Genomic DNA, 19,762 nt, shown 5'->3' with positions numbered 1-19,762 from the left:
CTGTTCTCGCGGCGCTATCACCTTTGCAAACAGCGCTCCTGTTTTCCCTTCTGGAGTTCTGCAGAGCCCAAGTGAATAATAATAATAATAATAATAATAATAATAATAATAATAATAATAATTTATGATTTCTACCCCGCTCATCTGGCTGGGTTTTCCCAGCCACTCTGGGCGGCTTCCCACAAAAGATGAAAAATACATTCAAAGGTGAACCGGGGTGGGGCTCTGCAGACGTCCGGAGGGCTTAGTCCGGAGCCGGATCGGGCGCTGGAGCGGGAAGCAGGTTGGCTGCCTGCTTTTTCCACACAGCAGGGAATAGCCACATAACTCACAGAAACTGATTTTCTGGGTCCATTTCCACCGGGGTTTCAGCCTGGTTTCGGTTTCCCAAACGCCAAAAAGCCCGAAGGAAGTGTTCCACTTTTCGGACATTTTCCGGAAGCTGAGTGTTCGACGCAGCTGCCGGCGATTGTTTCTGGGGTGCCTGCACCAATCTGAAGCCGCGTCTCGGTTTTTGAACATTTCGGAAGTCAAATGGTACTTTGCTTATTGCTCTTGATTTGGTGTTTTTGTGGCTTTTTCGGTTCCTCTTTTTGTGGCTGTGTGGAACCCAGTTCAGCTCCTGATAGATTGACAGTGTGACTGCAGAAATGGCTAGAAGCATCCAAACAATGACTTATCATCAGTGCAGGTAAGAAAAAAAATTAATTTTCATTTTTATCATCTATAATATCTTACTTATTTTACCGTACAGTACATTAGTGATTGCTTTCATTTTATGGATCAGTGGTCTCATTAGAAAGTAAAATTCATGTTCAGATTGCTGTTTTTAAAAGTCTGGAATAGTTTAATCTGTTTGGAATTCCTTTGCATGGGAAAGTGTGCTTTGGGTTCGGAACGGATTACGTTTGAGAATCCAGGTACCACTGTATGTTGGCAAGCAGGAAGAGGGCCTTCTTGGTGGTGGCGCCTGCCTTGTGGAACGCCCTCCCATCAGATGTCAAAGAAATAAACAACTAAATTAGACATTTAGAAGACATCTGAAGGCAGCCCTGTTTATGGAAGTTTTGAATGACAGACATTCTAATGTATTTTTAACCTTTTGTTGGAAGCTGCCAAGAGTGGCTGGGGAAACCCAGCCGGATGGGAGAGGTAGAAATAATTTGTTGTTGTTATTAATATTATTAGAAAATTGTATTAGATTAAAATAATTAGGTTTGATTCATATTAATTTGGAAAGCCAATAAAAGGACTTGGAAGGCTGGACTCGCCTCTGGGAAAGGCTGCCTGCCTCCTGTCCGCGGGAAGGTAGAGTCAGAAAGGGCGGAGCAGCCCAACCCGGATCGGCTCCTGCTGGTGCGGGGAGGGGGGAATGGTAAAAGGGTGGAAAAGGAGGGGAGAAGGAAGGAGGGCGGCGGCGGCTGCGCCCTCGGCCGCGCAATTTGGCCACCTGCCTCCTCCCCTCCCCCCACCGCCGCTGCTGATTGACAGCCCGTGGAGTCGCGACTGGGTGGAGCCGCTGGGTGGGGTCAGGCAGTTGGGTGGGGGGAGAGGAGCCACCGCCACCGGCGCCGCGTCCAGCAGCCAGGCTCGCTTTTGCGCACACGGCGAGGGGAGCGCACTGCGCGGAGGCGGTGAGCGCGCGGGGAAGCGGTCCGGGGCAGTGGGCGGTGGGTGGAGGCGGTGATGGGTGGGGTCAGGGACGGGCAAATGGGTGGGGGAGCGCGGCTCTGCGGAATAGAGCCGCCGCCGCCCCGGGCGCGTCCAGCCAGGCTTGGGAACCCCCGGCAAGAGGTGCGCCCAGCGCGGAGCGGGCTGGGAGGTGGTCCTGCAGGGCGGTGGGTGGAGGCGGAGGTGGGTGGGGTGAGGGACAGGGAGATGGGTGGGTGAGCCCGGCTCGGCGGAGAAGAGCAGCCAGACAAGCTCGCTTAGAGCACGGGGACCGCCGGCGAGAGGAGCGGGCAGGGAGGTGGTACAGCAGGGCGGTGGGTGGAGGAGGTGGCGGGTGAGTGGGCAGGGAAGCGGTCAAGGGCGGTGGGCGGAGGAGGCGGAAGCGCGGAGGCGGTGCCAGCCTCCCGCAAACGGGAGCGGCAGAAGACGCAGCCGAGCCCGCCGGGAAGAGGAGGAGCTGGAGGCGTCTGTTACTAACGGAGGAGAGCCTCGGCTGGGCGTCTCCCGAGGGGGTGTGGCGGGGGTGGGGGCTTTCTGGCGCGGCTCTGCTGCTTCCCCCTCCCCCGCCGCCGCTCCCGGTTCTGGGGCTCGAGCAAGCTCCGTGAGCCGATCCCACGGGTGATGGAGCCAGGGTGGCGGCCGCTGCGCCCCTGGTGGCGGCGGATTGGCGGGGGGGGGGAGGGCTGGCTCCGGCTCGGGTTGACAGGTGGGGGCGGGGGCGGTGGGTGGAGGCGGTGGTGGGTGAGGTCAGGGACGGGCAGATGGGTGGGGGAGCCCGGCTCGGCGGAGAAGAGCAGCCACCGCCGCCGCCACCATCACCACCGGCGCGTTCAGCCAGGCTGCCTTTGCGCACGGGGACCCGCGGAGAGAGGTGCGCCCGGCGCGGAGGCGCTAAGCGGGCAAGGAAGCCTCGGTCAAGGGCGGTTAGCGGAGGAGGCGGAAGCGCGGAGGCGCCACCCCCCGAGGAAACGGGAGCGGCAGAGGGCGCAGTCGAGCGCGCAGGAAAGAGGAGGAGCTGGAGAGGCCGGGCCGCTGCGCCTGTTATTACGCACGGGAGAGCCACTGCTGGGCCTCTCCCGAGGTGGGGTGGCGGGGTGGGGGGCTTTCTGGCGCGGCACTGCTGCTCCCTAGTCCCCCTGGTTCTGGCTGGCAGCGAGTCGGGGAGTGGGGGGCTGGAGCAGGCTCCGTGAGAACGATCCCGCGGGTGGAGCCAGGGTGGCCGCTGCGCTCCCGGAGGAGGCGAGGGAGCGAGGCTGGCTCCGCGTCAACAGGTGGGGGCGCCCCCGGGCGGTGAGTGGTTGGAGGAGGTGGAAGCGCAGAGGCGGTGCCCCCCCGAGGAAATGGGAGCGGCGGGCAGCTCGCAGGGAAGAGGAAGAGCTGGAGGACCGGCAGCCGCGACTTTTACGCACGGGAGAGCCTCTGCTTGGCGTCTCCCGAGGGGGTGCGCTCGAGCCCCTGTCTGGCAGCGAGTCCGGGGCTCGAGCAGAGAACGATCCTTGGGTGGCCACTGCGCCCCCGGTGTCTGCGAGGCGATGGAGTGAGGCTCGCTCCGGGTTGACAGGCGGGGGCGCCCCCGGGTGGTGGGCGGAGGAGGCGGAAGCGCGGAGGCGGCACAACCCCAGGAAACGGGAGCGGCAGAGGGCGCAGCCGAGCGCGCAGAGAGGGTTCCGGAACGGATTAAGTTTGAGAACCAGGGTACCACGCGGCTGGCTTCGTCTGAACTCATATTCCCCCGTCTAATATCCCTAGTGCGAAAAGATTGTCATCAGAGCGCCTGAAATTGTCTTTCCAAAACTTCACTCTTGTGGTTTATCACCACAACAGCTAATCACTTTGGGTTTTAGTCAAGCAAACAAGCTAAACAATCTCCAGCGTCAGAACAACTTGGCCACAATCGGGAAATTTTTCCCATGGTATCACTACTTTCCACCTATTCGACTCTTTGGCACCCTATTTGCACAACTTTGATACAGTGGTACCTCAGGTTACATACACTTCAGGTTACATACGCTTCAGGTTACAGACTCCACTAACCCAGAAATAGTACCTTGGGTTAAAAACTTTGCTTCAGGATGAGAACAGAAATCGTGCAGCGGCAGCGCAGTGGCAGCAGGAGGCCCCATTAGCTAAAGTGGTGTTTCAGGTTAAGAACAGTTTCAGGTTAAGAACGGACCTCTGGAACGAATTAAGTACTTAACCCGAGGTACCACTGTAATTCCAAAATAGCGACGCGCTTCTACTCTCGCAAGATTGAATGTACCACCTTCGGCTGTCCTCGAGGGACAATTCCAAAAAGTCTCACTGGGAAAAACTGGAGATGGCAGGACTCATGACCTTCTGGCCTGCGCTCTTTCCAAAGATTTCCAGAGCGGGGTTATCACCCCTCTTTTCTTGTCCATTCCAGGTCGCGCCCCCACTGTTCCAGTGTTCTTCTTTTTGGCGGCTGCCAACAAAATATTAAACAGACTAAAACGTCAAACCTTACAAACTTCCCTAAACAGGGGTGCCTTCCAATGTCTTCTAAAAGCCAGAAGGCCCTCGGGAGAGGGACCCCAGTATCTGGAGTGGAGACGCTCCTTCAGGTCTACAGGACTGAGGCTGTTGAGGGCTTTCAAGGTCAGCACCAACACTTTGAATTGTGCCCAGAAATGTCCTGGGATCCAATGTAGGTCTTTCAAGACTGCTGTTCTGTGGTCTCAGCAGCCGCTCCCAGTTGCCACATTCTGGATGAATTGTAGTTTCTGGGTCACCTTCCAAGGTAGCCCCACATGGAGCGCATTGCAGTAGTCCAAGTGGGAGATAACCAGAGCATGCACCACTCTGGCAAGATAGTCGGCGGGCAGGGAGGGTCTCATCCTGCATCCCAGATAGACCTGCCCTGGACACAGAATGGACCTGCGCCTCCATAGGTCCAAAATGACCCCCAGGCTGCGCACCTGGTCCTTCAAGGGCACAGTTGCCCCATTCAGGACCAGGGTGCCCCCCCCACAACTGGACTTCAGTCTCGTCCAGATCTGTTAGCCGCCACCCGTCCTCCAACTGCCTCCAGGCACTCACACAGGACCTTGACTGCCTTCACTGGTTCTGATTTAAAAGGGAGGCTGAGCTGGGTATCATCCGCATACTGGTGAACCCCCAGCGGAAACCCCCTGATAATCTCTCCCTGCAGGTTCATTTAGAAGTTAAAAAGCATGGGGGGGGGGAGAGACATTCCACAAGTGAGAGCCCAGCGGTCCAAAGACTGCTTATTTCTTTCCTTTTAGGTCTCGTTAGATAGAGAAATTCATGTTAAATTGCTGTTTTAGGGTTTTTTTTTAAAGTCTGGGAGGCACACCCAGCCTGTGCTGGGTGGAGAGCGAGCGGCAGCAGGAACGCCCACATTCTTCCACTCTGGGCAGGGTCTGGGTAGCGCCAGGTCATGGAGAGGTTGCAAAGGGGATGGGCGAGCGCCACGCCTTGCACTTGGCTCTGGGCCAGATTCGCCTCCTTGCTTAGGGCTTGTCAAGGCAGCTGAAGCTGGGTGGAGAGGGCCAGATGGGCGGAGTAGAAATAATAAAATGATCCTTATTATCCAGGAAAGCTCTGGCCGGCCTAAAGAGCTGGGGAGATGGGGGCACACCCAGCCACCTGCAGCCGTGTCCGCACCTATGGCAGGAATTTCCTCCGGGCCTCACCCTTCTCTGCTGGCAAATAAAGGGGGGGGGGAGAGAGAGAGGAAGAAGTCCAGGGAGGAAGAGGGAGGGAAAGAGAGAAGAGAGGATAGATGAAGGGAGATTGGAGAGAAATGGAGAGAAAGAGAAAAAAGTAGAGAGAAAGAGAGGGGAGAAAGAGAGAGAGAAAAGAAGAAGAAGTAGTAGTCCAGGGAGGGAAAGAAAGAAGAGAGGGATAGAGGAAGGGAGATTTGAGAGAGGAATAGAGAGCAAAAAAGTAGAGAGAAAGACACAGAGAGAGAGAGAGAGATGTGAAGGCAGGGCTTGCTTGAGCATCACAGGGAAGCCAGCCTGCAGGCTCTGTTGCCACGGCAATGGGATGCTCCCGATAGAGCTTGGTACCTGGCCCCATCAGCATCAGCACCAGCAGCCTCAGACCAGCAGGGAGACCGGGTCCCTCTTGGCCCCCTTGGTGGGCAGGTGGGCAATGGAAGGGTCCCTTCTCCCTGCGAGGGGCCAGAGGGGAACTCTATGTTGCCCCAGAGGCCGAGCTCTTCTCGTCGCTGCCTCGTGCGCAGAGAGACTTTTGCCGTCCTGCCTGCCCCCAAAAATTCGCACTCAAATTCCAAAAGTGAGGTGCGCTTTCCCCTAGAAAGAGATGCGGGCCTGGGTACCAGCTCCATCCTCAGGTGCATCCAGTTGCCATGGCAACAGAGCCTGCAGGCTGGCTTCCCTGTAATGCTCCAGCAAGCCTTGCCTTCACATATCTCTCCCTCTCCCCCACTTCCTCTCTCTGAGCTGCCTTAAATCGGATTTTTAAAATAAAATGCTTTGGGAGGAAAAATCTCAAGATTTTCTCTTTAATCTAGTCCAAAGGCTATTCATCAGGAAAGAAGGATTTGTTTAAAGTTTTTCATGTGTGCTGAAACTCAGTCAGTTAGGCTTCCTCAAAATCAGCCATCCAGATGTTTTTGACCTACAACTCCCATGATCCGTAGCTAGCGGGTCAGGGATGCTGGGAATTGTAGTCTCAAAACATCTGGCGGGCTGAGGTTGAGGAAGCCTGCCCTAAATTTTTCTTTTAAAAAAAGTTTAAGCACATCAGTTAACAAACATGGATACATATACCATAATGTTGTTTTAGTTAAATAAATTGTTTAAATAGTTATGAAGGAAATGATTTCTTTTCTCCTTCCAATCAAGCACAGCAGAAAAGTTGTCCAAACAGAAACAGTTAATTTATTAAACCTCCCCATAATTTTATAATTATTGGTCTAATAGTCTATGCATTTCTGAAAACTTATGACTCCAAAAAGGAAACATTCCTCCGGTTGTCCATATTAAGAGGAGGCCAGCAAGGCTGAACCTTTTTGTAAAAACAAAAACAAAAAACAACAACACAGATTCTATCATTCCAAAAAGGAAACCACCTTCTGCTTGTCAATATTTTAAAAAGGATGCCAGCAAGGTCGAACCTTTCTGTAAAAGCAGGGCACCCTGGCTGGGCTTTCCTTTTGACTGTGGGTGGAGGTGGGTGGGTGGGTGCATTTTAGAGGGGTGCCCCACACCCGAGTCAGTTCTCCAGGGCTGCCCTTTCCCAACTCTTGGAAAGGCCTTGGGGTTCCGGCTGCAGCCAGGGGGGCCCTTTTTGCAAAGCTTTTGGCGGCACTTGCAACCCCCAGCTTTCTGTAAAAAAAAACATCTTCAGTTTTATTTGGGCAGGGAGCATCATGAGTGCTCACAGTCTTGGCCTTAGGACATAATCATCATCATCATCATACTACTATAGGGTTGTTGTTTGCATTTTGATTTCATGTATGCAATATTTTATGTGAACCGCCCTGAGACCTTTGGGTATAAGGCGGTATAAAGATAACATTAATAATAATAATAATAATAATAATAATAATAATAATGAAGAAGAACAATAATTTCATTAAGAATTTTATGATTCCGAAAAGGAAACTTTCCTCTGCTTTTTGTAAAAAAAGGGATTTTATTATTCCAAAATCGAAACCTTCCTCCAGTTGTCCATATTAAGGGAATGCCAGCAAGGTTGAACCATTCTGTATAAAAAAGGATTTGATGATTCCAAAAAGGAAACCTCCCTCCACTTCGCCATATTCAGAGGAGGCCAGCAAGGCTGAACCTTTCTGTAAAAAAAGGGATTTCACTATTCCAAAAAGGAAACTTTCCTCAGCTTGTCTAAAAGTAAGTGGATGCCAGCTAGGTTGAACCTTTCTGTATTATTGCAGAAAGGAAACCTTCCTCCGATTGTCAATCAGAGGATGCCAGCAAGGCTGAACCTTTCTGTTAAGACAAAAGGGGGTTTATGATTTCAATAAGGAAACCTTCCCAAGGTGTTCAGGAACCCAGACCTGACTGGCCCTTCTCTTCCCTTCCCCAGGCTCCTGGCACCTCTGCCCACCATGAGTTCCTCGCCACTGCTGGGTGACGGCGAGCTGCCGGCCGCATTGCTGGGTGACATTAAGACCGAGCCCCCCGAGGAGCTGCTGGCCGAGCCGGTGGATCTGTCGGTCCACAAAACCAAGGTGCCACCAGTGCCCCAGATCCCTCTCTCCTGCTTCCGGACCGGTGCACCGCCCGCCGTGTCACCGGCGCCACTGGGCTCCGCGTCCTCAGCCATCCCAGCTGTCCTGTCTCCGGGCTCCATCCTGGCCTCAAGCCAGGGCAGCAGCGGGCAGCAGATCCTGCACGTGATCCACACGATCCCCTCGTTCCAGCTGCCCGGCAAGATGGGCAAACTCCAGACTATCCCGCTGGTGGTCCAGTCGCTGCCAGTCGTCTATGCCGCCGTGCCGGCCGACGGGGTGGCGGCAGCCGCGGTGACGGTGCCCCTCATCGGGGGCGACGGGAAGGACGCCGGGTCCGGTGAGGGCGCTGCAGGGTGGTCATAGATCATGACAATATTAAGAGCATGACAGCAAGGCTGAACCTTTCTATAAAAGAAGGATTTTCTCAGCTTCCTCCGATTCTACATATTGAGAGGATGCTGGCAACGCTGAACCTTTCACTAAACGAAGGATTTCATTGTTCCAAAAAGGAAAGCTGCTTCCGATTGTCCACATTAAGAGGATGCTGAACCTTTCTGTAAAAAAAGGATTTCATTATTCCCAAAAAGGGAAGTAAACAAAGGCAGGGAGAAATGACCATGTCAGATCACTAAACTCCAGGAAACTACAAATATCTCCCGGAAAGTCTTGTCCTTTTTCTGAATTGCCTTTGTTTTTCCCTGCAGTGAAAGTGGACCCCGGTTCCATTTGCCCAATTGGCATTGGCAGCGAGAGCGACGACAGCGCTTCGGAGAGCCGCCCGGCCTCCTTCCCCGAGCTCCAGAGAGAGTGAGTTTCCTGCCAGAGGATGCCAGCAAGGATGAACCTTTCTGTAAAGAAAGGATTTAAATCGAGTCTTACGGACTAGGGATTTAAATCGTGATTTAAATCAATTTAATTTATACTGTTGTTATTATTATTATTAGGATTAGGGTTAGCAATAAGGGTTAGAGATAGCGATAGGAGTTAGGGACAGGGATTAGGAATAGAGTTGTTGTTGGTTGAATCTTACTCTCAGGTTCTGCTGTTTCTCGTCCTTGATTTTGACTGTTTTTTTCATTGTTTTTTATTTTTAACAATGAGTGGCCAGATGGGAGGGGTATGGATCATATAATAATAATAATAATAATAGGATGTTGAGTCTTACTATCAGGTTCTGGTGTTTGTCATGTGTCTGTTTTTTACTGTTTTTTTAATTATTAGTTTATTTCTAACAATGAGAGGCCAGGTGGGCGGGGTAGAAATAATAAACTAGTACTAGTAGTAGTAATATTTTGTTACTCCCCTCCTCTCTGCCGATCTCTTGCCAGGCCTTCCTCCGTGAGCCAGATGCAGCAGACCGACTCCCCGGACCTCAAGAAGAGGCGCATTCACCAGTGTGACTTTGAGGGTTGTAGCAAAGTTTACACAAAGAGCTCACACTTAAAAGCGCACAGAAGGATACACACAGGTAGGGTCAACCTTCCTGGCATCCTCTTAATATTGACAATCAGAGGAAGACTTTTTTTTATCATAATAAATTCCTTGCTGGCATCCTCCTAATACTGACAATGGGATGAAGGGTTTCTTTTTGGAATAATAAAATCCCTTTGTTAAAAGGAAGGGACAGCCTTGGGAGCTGGGCATGTTTAGCCTGGAGAAAAGGAGGTTAAGGGGTGATATGATAGCCATGTTCAAATATATAAAAGGATGTCACATAGAGGAGGGAGAAAGGTTGTTTTCTGCTGCTCCAGAGAAGCGGACACGGAGCAATGGATCCAAACTACAAGAAAGAAGATTCCACCTAAACATTAGGAAGAACTTCCTGACAGTAAGAGCTGTTCGACAGTGGAATTTGCTGCCAAGGAGTGTGGTGGAGTCTCCTCCTTTGGAGGTCTTTAAGCAGAGGCATGACAACCATATGTCAGGAGTGCTCTGATGGTGTTTCCTGCTTGGCAGGGGGTTGGACTCGATGGCCCTTGTGGTCTCTTCCAGCTCTATGATTCTATGATCCTATTTATTTCATGTTACTAAAACAGTAATCCTCTGTTGCCCCCTGCAGGAGAGAAGCCGTATAAGTGTACCTGGGAGGGCTGTACCTGGAAATTTGCCCGTTCTGATGAATTGACCCGGCATTTCCGGAAACACACAGGCATCAAGCCCTTCCGCTGCTCGGACTGCGACCGGAGCTTCTCGCGCTCGGACCACCTGGCTCTCCATCGCCGGAGACACATCATGATGTGAAATTGGAGGGCCGGCGGTCACTCTCGGATCCCCCCCCCAAATATCCAGGGGTCAAAGGAGAAACTTTGGCAGAGTGAAGAACCATGACAGCGAGTTTGATACCCAAGCCAAGATGGGTGGAGTCTCTCGGACCTTTACCGAAAGGTTCAGCCTTGCTGACATTCTCTGAATAGGGACAATCGGAGGAAGGTTTCCTTTTGGGGATAAGAGGAATAACCTCAATTGACGGGTGCCATTCCCCTTTGGCAGAAGGGGTCGAGCCAGACTTGAACCTGAAACCTGGTTCGACCGATGGGGGTAGTTTCCCCTTTGGCGGATGGGGGGGTGTCTGGGGGCAACAGAGGAGGGTCTTCCTTGTACGGATCAATATATGAGATTTTGGGTGGGATATGGACATGAACATCTCCCCGGGTTCCGAGTGCGAGTGGCGCATTCCCATAGAAAGGGATTGATTGAGAGCTGTTTGTGGATTTTCCTCTCGAGCGAGAGCATTGATCACTGAAACGAAAGCAATCGTCAATGGACCGTTTGATGAAGTAAATAAGACAGGACAGGGTTACTTTGAGTCTCAAACTTCAGTCCAAAACGTTCCAAGTGCGAATCATGCTTTCCCATAGAAAGGAATGCAAAACGGATTAAGACAGCAATTTAACATGAATTTTGCTCTCTAACAAGACCATTGATCCCCAAAATGAAACCAATAATCAATGGACTGTACTATGAAATAAATAGGATCTTATAGATGATAGAAACTGAAATTAATTTTTTCCCTCACCTGCACTGACCTGATTGATCCGTTCCGGACTTTTAAAAACAGCCATTTGAATGTGAAATTTGCTCTTTATTGAGAATTTGATCCCCGAAATGAAACCAATAATCAATAGACTGTACGATAAAATAAATAAGATCTTGTAGATGATAAAAATTGGAATTTATTTTTTTCCTGACCTGCACTAGTGATAGTCATTGTTTGGATGGGGGCGGGTTTGATCCGTTTCCGCAATCACACAATCAATCAATCAATAGCTGAACTGGGATCCACACAGTCACAAAAACCAATGAGCCACAGGTTGGATTCAGTACCAACAAAATGAAGTGTTCAAAGCAGATAAGAAAATAAAACAGATTTTGCAAGTGAAATTTCAATATTAGATAAAGAATTATTGCAAGAATTATTGCAAGACAAAGGTGATTTCTAAAATATATGGAATTTTATTGCAATGGGATGTAAAAGAGGTAATGATCCAATAGGCTATGGATATCGGTAGTAAAATGATTCGATTATCATCATGGGGGAAATTATGGATGGAGAGTTGGAGATTTGCAGCTTGTGAGGCGATAAAGGAAAATGGGATAAAGATGTTTAACAGATGGCATTTAACACAAAATTTAACACAATGACAGATGGTATTTAAGCAAAACATTCAAAATGTATAAAACAAAATCAAAACTGGGTCGGAGGGGAAACCAAGTAGATGGGGCACTCTTACAGGGCGTTTGAGCACCAAAGAAAGTTTCCTTTTGGGGATAATAAAATCCCTTTTTTTACAGAAAGGTTCAGAGTTGCTGGCATCCTCTTAATATGGACAAGCGGAGGAAGGTTTCTTTTTTGGAATAATAAAATCCCATTTTTTACAAAAAGGTTCAGCCTTGCTGACATCCTCTTAATATGGACAATGCGGCTCTTTGGCTGGGGGCCTCCATCTTTAGTTCTGGTGCCTTTTCATGTGCAGTGCCAAGTGGTCCGATCGGGAAAAACATCGCCCACAGGCGAGGCACCCAAAGGGTTTGGCACCCGTGTGTTTCCGGTAGTGGCGTGTCAGCTCGTCAGATCGGGCGAAGCACCATTCACACCCGTCCCAAGTGCACCGATATGGCTTCTCACCTGGAAAGGGGGCAGAAGAAAGAAGGAAAAGGAGCGGCGTTAGAAACATCTGCCCAGCCTTTCTCCTCCCAGGGCTCATTTTCGTAGCAGATGCCCAGGGGTTGGGGCTGCGGGTTTGAATGGCACCCAGAAATCGGAACCAGCGAAGGTGCTGGGTATGCCTGGAGGTGGTTGGAGGATGGATGGCGATTGAAATCCCTAGTCCGTAAGACTTGATTGAAATCCTTTTTTTACTGAGAGGTTCATCCTTGTTGGTATCTTCTTAATGTGGACAAGCAGAGGGAGGCTTAATTTTTGGAATAATAAAATCATTTTTTTACAGAAAGGTTCAGCCACTTAATATGGACAAGTGGAGGAAGGTTTCTTTTTTGGAATAATAAATTTTCAGAGTAGTTTTTACAGTGTTACTGTAAGGAAAAGGACTTAATTCAAGTCTTACTGACTAGGGGTTTAAATTGTGATTTAAATCGAAATTTAAATCAATTTGATTTAAATCAAATCTACCCAGGATATAACTGTAAAAAACTACTCTGAAAATTTATTATTCCAAAAATGAAACCTCCCTCCATTTGTCAATATTAAGAGGATTCCAGCAAGATTGAACTAAAAAAAAGTAATTTAATCATTCCAAAACGAAAACCTTTCTCCAGTTGTCCATATTAGGATACCAGCAAGGCTGAACCTTTCTGTAAAAAAGGATTTAAATTGATTCTTACTGACCAGGGATTTAAATCAACTGCATTTAAATCAAATCCACCAGGGGGCGGGGGACATTTCTAATTCCACCCCAATCATCTCCCTTACAAGCACATCTCGCCGCCCTCAGGTTTAGCCGTAGCCAACCACATACCTGTGTGAGTCCTCTGATGTGCTTTCAGGTGAGAACTTTTGGTGTAAACCTTTGTGCAACCTGTGAAGAGATCGGGATGAATTGGTGGGGTGAAATAATAGTAGTAGTAGTGGTAGTAGTAGTAGAGGGCCTTTTTCACCACCTCTAATGCATCTGCAGAAAACAGCAGCAGGAGACTCTTTCACGTGGTTCGCAATCTTATTGGAACCACCTGCACCACCGGGGCCTGGTAGGGACCCCAAGATCTCCTGCAATGCTTTTGCAAAGTTTTTTTTTGCAGATAAAGTCGCTCAGATTCAGAAGGAGGAGACTCCATCGTGGCAGCAGAGCCAGGGCGAGAGAGTGCTAGAGTCCTGTCTAATCAAGTTGCGTGGGATTAATTCCAATCTGTTACCTCCAAGGATGTGACCAGGCTGCTTGGACGAGTGAAACCAACCACCTGTCTCCTTGATCCTTGCCTATCCTGTCTTATAAAAGCTAGCCAGGAAGGGCTGGGAGACGGGCTTCGCAGGGTGGTGAATGCTTCTCTCTGTGAAGGAGCCTTCCCAGACCCGCTGAAAGAGGCGGTCATTAAACCGCTTCTTCAAAAAACATCTTTAGACCTGGCCAATATGGCCAACTATCGCCCAGTCTCAAATCTTCCATTCTTGGGCAAGCTGATAGAGCGGGTGGTTGCTGAACAACTCCAAGCACACCTGGAGGATGCGGACCATTTGGATCCCTTCCAGTCGGGATTAAGGCCTCATCATGGGACTGAAACTGCGTTGGTCGTGCTGGTCGAAGATCTCCGGCGGGCTAGGAACAAAGGTGAGAGCTGTTTCCTAGTTCTCCTGGATCTCTGAGCGGTGTTTGATACCATCAACCATAACATCCTTCTGGACCGTCTAGAGGGGCTGGGAGCTGGGGGCACTGTTATACAGTGGTTTCGCTCCTTCCTCCTGGGCAGTGTTCAGAAAGTGGGGGGTGGGATGAGTGCTCAGACCCCTGGGCCCTCACTTGTGGGGTGCCTCAGGGTTCTGTCCTCTCCCCCATGCTTTTTAACATCTATATGAAACCGCTGGGAGAGATCATCAGGGGGTTTGGGCTGGGTGTTCATCAGTATGCAGATGACACCCAGCTCTACCTCTCTTTTAAATCAGAACCAGTGAAGGCGGTGAAGGTCCTGTGTGAGTGCCTGGAGGCGGTTGGAGGATGGATGGCGGCTAACAGATTGAGGTTGAATCCTGACAGGACAGAAGTACTGTTTTGGGGGGACAGGAGACGGCTGGGTGTGGGGGACTCCCTGGTCCTGAATGGTCCTGAAGGACCAGGTGTGCAGCCTGGGAGTCATTTTGGACTCACAGAAGACGGTCAATTCTGTGTCCAGGGCGGCTGTCTACCAGCTCCACCTGGTACGCAGGCTGAGACCCTATCTGCCTCCAGACTGTCTCACCAGAGTGGTGCATGCTCTAGTTACCTCTCGCTTGGACTACTACAATGCGCTCTATGTGGAGCTACCTTTGAAGGTGACCCGGAAACTGCAATTAATCCAGAATGCGGCAGCTAGACTGGGGACTTGGAGCGGCCACCAGGACCACATAACACTGGTCCAGAGAGATCTGCATTGGCTCCCAGTACGTTTCTGAGCCCAATTCAAAGTGTTGGTGCTGACCTTTCAAGCCCTAAATGGCCTTGGCCCAGTAGACCTGAAGGAGCATCTCCACCCCCATCGTTCAGCCTGGACACGGAGGTCCAGCTCCGAGGGCCTTCTGGCGGTTCCCTCATTGCAAGAAGTGAGGTTACAGGGAACCAGACAGAGGGCCTTCTCGGTAGTGGCGCCCGCCCTGTGGAACACCCTCCCTTCAGATGTGAAGGAAATAAGCAGCTATCCTATAGATGACATCTGAAGGCAGCCCTGTTTAGGGAAGTTTTTAATATAATGCTGTATCGTTTTTAACACTTGATTGGGGGCCACCCAGAGTGGCTGGGGAAACTCAGCCAAATGGGCGGGGTATAAATAATAAATTATTATTATTGTTGTTGTTGTATTAGTAGTAATAGCAGTGGCAGTAATAATAATAATAGTAGTAATAATAATAACAATAATCCATATCAGCCTGAATATAAGCCTCACTTTTTTCCCAAATTCCGACCGCGAAAAGTGAAAGTGCAGCTTATATTCAGGCCACTTGTCAATTTTAAGAGGATGCCAGCAAGGTTGGACCTTTCTGTAAAAAAAGGAATTTATTATACCAAAAAGGAAACCTTCCTCTCCTTGTCAATATTCAGAGGATGCCTGCAATGCCGTACCTTTGTCTAAAAAGGGATTTTATTATCCCAAAAAGGAAACCTTCTCCTTGTTAATATTCAGGGGATGCCAGCAAGGCTGAATCTTCAGTAAAAAAGGATTGGTCCTACCGGAGTAGTCACAATGATGGACCCTTCTCTTCTCCAGCTCCGGGTTGTTCCTCTGGCTGTACTTGGGGATCGGCACGGCGAGGGTCCGCAATCCACCATGCAGCGTTGGCATTTGGCCCTGGAGGGGTCCTTTCACCGACGAGGCAGCCTGGTCCTGCCTTTGAGAGATGCCCTCGGCAACCTCCGGGCTGCCAGGCTGTGAGTTTGGTGGTGACGGCGGCAGGCCGGTGCCCAGGGACAGGCACCCCAAGATCCGACCCGGGTTGGAGAAGACGTGGAAGGCGCTGCCAAAGTCGGGGAGGGTCTGCCATGCCCCGGCTGGGCCGGGCCTGGCCAAGAAGGTGCCGGGTTCCGATTTTACCCGGGTGAAGGGGGTGAGGGGCTTGGGGGGCCGGTAGAGGCCCGTGCGAAGGTGGGCGGAAGGTGGCTTCTCTGCGGAGAAGTATTCATCAACCACGGAGGCGCTTTCCCGGCGGTACTTCTGCCCGATGTCCAGGGGGGTGGCGGGCAAATGTCCTGAGAGGTACTGGTCCATTTCGAAGGGGGCCTGGAGGAGAAAGGGCAGTTAGTGGAATAATAAAATCCCCCTTTTTACAGAAAGGCTCAACCTTGCTGCCATCCTCAATATTGGCAACCATAGGAAGGTTTCCTTTTTGGAATCATAAATTTTCAGAGTCGTTTTTACACTTCTGTCAAAAATTACTGATTTGGTTCCACTCTTAGAAATACATAGAGTGAAGATTATGAAATGACGGTGAGGTTTAATAAGTTAACTGCCGATATCTGGACAACTTTTCTGCCATACTTGATTGGAAGGAGAAAAATAACCATTTCTTTAATAACCATTTATTTAAGTAAAAGAATAATATAGTGCCATATGCATCCATGTTTGTTAACTGATGTGGTTAAACAATTTTTTTAAAATGAAGTGTAGAAATGACTCTAAAAATTTATGATTCCACAAAGGAAATCTTCCTCTGCTTGTCCATATAAGAGGATGCCAGCAAGGTTGAACCTTTCTGTAGAAAAAGAATTTTATTATTCCAAAAAGGAAACCTTCCTCTGATTGTCCATATTAAGTGGATGCCACAGCAAGGTTGAAAAAGGATTTTATATCAAGTCTCCCGGACTAGGGATTTAAATCGATTCAATTCAAATCAAATCCACCTTGCTTTTGCCCTCTTATCCTCAGAGTGTTCTCGAAGGAAAAAGAACAAGCATCTTGAACCCGGGGTCAAGACCAAGATTGAACGATCTGAGGAGCAAATATTGACCTTGGTCAATAATTTACTAGGGAGACAATAAAAAATGACATTGAGCCAAGTAAGTATGTACCGTATTGTTCCAAATATAAGCCTCATATTTTCCCCCAAATCCCAACCGTGAAAAGCTAAAGGGTGCCTTATATTCAGGCCAATACGGTACCGTATTCAGGCCAATATGCGCCAATTAGGCAGGGGGTGTTTACTGAATTATTGTTTTTATTTCAATTTTACGTATTTGATATTTTACGTGAACGGCCCTGAGACCTTTGGGTGTAGGGTGGTATAAAAATTAAGTAAGTAAGTAAATATATAAATGAAAAAATGAAAAATAAATAAAAAACCCAGAATATGGGGTTTTCCTGCAGCTCACTTACCTGGGCCAGAGCCTGTTGACTTTCTGAGATTTGTACCGTTGGTTGGATGTCTTCGAAGACACCTGTGTCTTCCATGTTGGCGGGTTTCGAAACTGGGCCGCAGCTCATCCTACCCACCCTGCCCTTCTTCTAGTTGACAGAGTTGCAGGAAAAACTCAAATCCAAGAAAAAAAATGAGATTTTTGGGACAATTTGGCCCCTCGGAAAGCTGACTGGCCGGTTAATAATTTGGAGCAAGAATCCCAAATCTGTTGCACGAAAAATTCCCAATTTGCAGAGTTGTGAAACTCAAATCAAAGAAGAAAAGCAAGTTTTTTGGACAATGCAAAAATAAGGCCCTCTTCCTAATCTTGAGGAATCCAGTTGCTCAGTCTCAAGAATCCCAAATCTTGTTGCACGAAAAATTCCCACTTTGCAGTTGCAAAAAAACTCAAATCCGAGAAGAAAAACCAGGTTTTTTTGACGATGCAGAGAATCAGGCACCCGGAAGCATCTAATCTGCAGCTTTAAGAATATCCCAATCTGCGGCAAGAAAAATTTACCTGTCTGAAAGTGGGCAGTTCTTTCCCTCTGTCAGCCAATCAGGAGGGATCTCACTCAACTCCGGCCAATGAGAGGGCCAGAAACCCTCTTCTTTAAAGGAACACAAGATAGAAGGATTTTTTATTTTTTGTTGGAGAAATAGAAAGAAAGCAGGGCAGGTTTGGTGCAGTCTTTCCAGGTTGAATCGCCTCGATTCTTGTGGTTCCCAGGCTATTTGGACCATTCCACTACTGAAATTAATAATAATAATAATAATGGTAATATTCAAGTATATTATCTATACCCCGACCATCAGGCTGGGCTTCCCCAGCCACTCTGGGCAGCTCCTGACAGATGAAAAACAGAATAAAACCCTTTAAGATTTAAATCCCTTTTTTACAGAAAGGTTCAACCTTACTGGCATACTCTTAATATGGACAAGCGGAGGAAGATTTCCTTTTTGGAATCATAAAAGCCTTTTTGCAGAAAGGTTCAACCTTGCTGGCATCCTCCGAAAATGGACTGTGTTTCGAGATGAGTTGGGAAATGAGAGTACTCCTAAACATTAAAAAATAAAATAAAATAAAAAGCACTGGTTCTATGAAAATACGTTTGTGTGTAACGGTTTTTTTCTTCCTGAAACATTGAAAGTATCTAAAAAAACTGACGTCATCTTGCTCAGTGGCCGCCACAGCATGGAAACAGTTAATACAGTGTACGTGTTTTGTGCTGGATTGCACCTATTTTTCCACCCACTACTGGCCTCCTTGGTGAGGTGTGTTTGCTGAGCCGGGTTTTCCTGGCAACTGTTCCTGGAAAGCAATGAAGCTGCAAAATACAGCCTTTAACAGTACAACAACAACAGCATTTCCCTTGGCAGACTGTCTTGGCCACAACCGACATGCTGGGACAATGCGCTGGGGGGCGGGAGCATGGAGGGAATCACAATGGACCGGAAAATCGAATTAATCCGAAATGCATTCCTGCGAACACACCCAGGGATGCTCTGCATGCCAGAGGCGATAACCTTCGTACTTCCAACAAACATCGACTGCATCAGCCCTGGTTCCCAAGCACCCTGGTTCCCAAACGCCTTGGTTCCCAAACACCCTGGTTTCTAAACACCTTGGTTCCCAAATGCCTTGGTACCCAAACACCTTGGTAGCAAACGCCCTGGTTTCCAAATGTCTTGGTACCCAAACACTCTGGTTCCCAAGCGCCTTGGTACCCAAACACGCTGGTTCCCAAATGCCCAAAACCCAGAAGTAAGTGTTCTGGTTTCTGGACGTTTTTTGGAAGCTGAATGTCCGACGCAGCTGTTGGTGGTCCTTTCCGGGGTGCCTGTGCCAACTGGAATCTGCGTCTCAGCTTCTGAACATTTTGGACGTCAAACAGACTTCTGAAACAGATTCAGTTTGCCGCTTTTTCGGTTTCTTTGTTTTCGCGACTGTGCGGAACCCGGTTCAGCTCCGGATGGATGGATGGATGGCATTACCGCGGAAATGGATCAAAGCCCCCCATCCAAACGACGACTATCACCACTGCAGGTCAGGGGGGAAAATCCATTTTTATTTTTCTCATCTACAACTGTCTCCTTTATTTTATAGTACGGTCCATTGATGATTGCTTCCGTTTGATGGATCCACGAGAGTCCCTCAGAGCTGGTATTTCTGGAGCAGCTCGCTTTGCCACGCCCGTTTCTTGTTGGGGAACGAGGCGGGCACTCGGATTCTCCGAAAGTCCTCAATGCATTTGCCCAGCTCCAACTGCAGAGCCTTCCTCTCTTCGCCGGGAGGCGGCGGGCCACGCTCCAGCCCGTTCTCCTCAACGCCCATCTGCTTCCCCTCCTCCAGCTTCTGGAGGGGCTTGGAGAAGTCCAAGGTGGTGGGCCGGGGCGGGCCGCACTCTTCAGGGGCCTCCGGCCACGGCAAGAACCCCCAAGATCCCCTGGTTTCCGGGAGGGGGTCTTGATCCGGAGGAGGGGGCAAAGCCGGATCTGGGTCAGGGGAGAAGTTGGCGGAAGAGAAAGGTCTCTCCTGGGTGGCTTCCTTGGAGCTCTGGGGTAGGTCTGGTGGGGCCGGTTCGGTGGTGGCCCCGGCTGGGAGCACGGGGGATCTTTTGAGGGTGGCGGTGGGGGGGTGCTCCGTGGCAGTTGGCGGGGCGGTTGGTGTGGTGCTGGTGGGGATGGTGGACGCTGGAGGAGAGAAGGAGGAGGAAGAAGCAGGAGGAGGAGGAGGAGAGGAGAAGAGATGAGTAAATAATAAGGATGAATATGGGGTCAACCCACTCCTCCTACTTCTTTGTAACCCCCAGCCTCCAGCCTGCCTTCAGTCCCAGCAGGGGAGGGCTTCA

General features: G+C 49.6%; 4 protein-coding genes across 11 annotated transcripts in view; 1 reads left to right on the top strand and 3 right to left on the bottom strand.

Annotated features, from left to right (window-relative positions):
* Window positions 1-19,762, bottom strand: part of LOC128406702 (BTB/POZ domain-containing protein KCTD12-like) — a 43,947-nt gene that overhangs the window by 11,100 nt on the left and 13,085 nt on the right. The window contains exon 5 of one of the 2 annotated variants that reach the window (XR_008328586.1): window positions 17,908-19,604. Coding sequence is in view for 1 of the 2 variants with exons in the window: in XM_053374289.1 (XP_053230264.1) it covers window positions 19,066-19,604 (539 nt within the window). In the remaining variant the exon portion in view is untranslated. Of the gene's footprint in view, window positions 1-17,907; window positions 19,605-19,762 lie in introns of those variants that run through there. The other variant, XM_053374289.1, reaches the window with a different exon arrangement.
* Window positions 68-10,869, top strand: KLF8 (KLF transcription factor 8). 6 transcript variants are annotated; one of them, XM_053374301.1, is made up of 6 exons: window positions 1,544-1,634; window positions 4,076-4,287; window positions 7,729-8,213; window positions 8,581-8,683; window positions 9,205-9,344; window positions 9,936-10,869. In XM_053374301.1, the coding sequence occupies exons 3-6, from the start codon at window positions 7,751-7,753 to the stop codon at window positions 10,115-10,117; spliced, it is 888 nt and encodes a 295-aa protein (XP_053230276.1). In that variant the 5' UTR covers window positions 1,544-1,634; window positions 4,076-4,287; window positions 7,729-7,750; the 3' UTR covers window positions 10,118-10,869. The 6 variants fall into 6 exon arrangements, with proteins under 6 accessions (XP_053230273.1, XP_053230276.1, XP_053230277.1 ...); XM_053374298.1 differs by lacking the exons at window positions 1,544-1,634; window positions 4,076-4,287 and adding an exon at window positions 68-691; XM_053374302.1 differs by lacking the exons at window positions 1,544-1,634; window positions 4,076-4,287 and adding an exon at window positions 1,724-1,794.
* LOC128406710 (Krueppel-like factor 5) lies at window positions 11,307-17,914 on the bottom strand. Its single transcript, XM_053374312.1, has 4 exons — window positions 16,889-17,914; window positions 15,250-15,796; window positions 12,853-12,912; window positions 11,307-12,002 (listed from the first exon to the last, which is right to left on the bottom strand). Exons 1-4 carry the CDS (start codon window positions 16,994-16,996, stop codon window positions 11,824-11,826), a joined length of 894 nt encoding a protein of 297 aa, XP_053230287.1. The 5' UTR covers window positions 16,997-17,914; the 3' UTR covers window positions 11,307-11,823.
* The window catches only part of LOC128406711 (P2R1A-PPP2R2A-interacting phosphatase regulator 1-like), a 328,756-nt gene continuing 323,718 nt past the window's right edge, over window positions 14,725-19,762 (bottom strand). For both annotated transcript variants that reach the window (XR_008328590.1, XM_053374317.1), the window contains one exon: window positions 14,725-15,059. Coding sequence is in view for 1 of the 2 variants with exons in the window: in XM_053374317.1 (XP_053230292.1) it covers window position 15,059 (1 nt within the window). In the remaining variant the exon portion in view is untranslated. The remainder of the gene's footprint in view (window positions 15,060-19,762) is intronic.

This window comes from Podarcis raffonei, chromosome Z (assembly GCF_027172205.1).
Source record: "Podarcis raffonei isolate rPodRaf1 chromosome Z, rPodRaf1.pri, whole genome shotgun sequence".
Lineage (NCBI taxonomy): Eukaryota > Metazoa > Chordata > Lepidosauria > Squamata > Lacertidae > Podarcis > Podarcis raffonei.
Note: the sequence above shows the minus strand (reverse complement) of the source record. Positions and strands in the feature narration are given on the sequence as shown.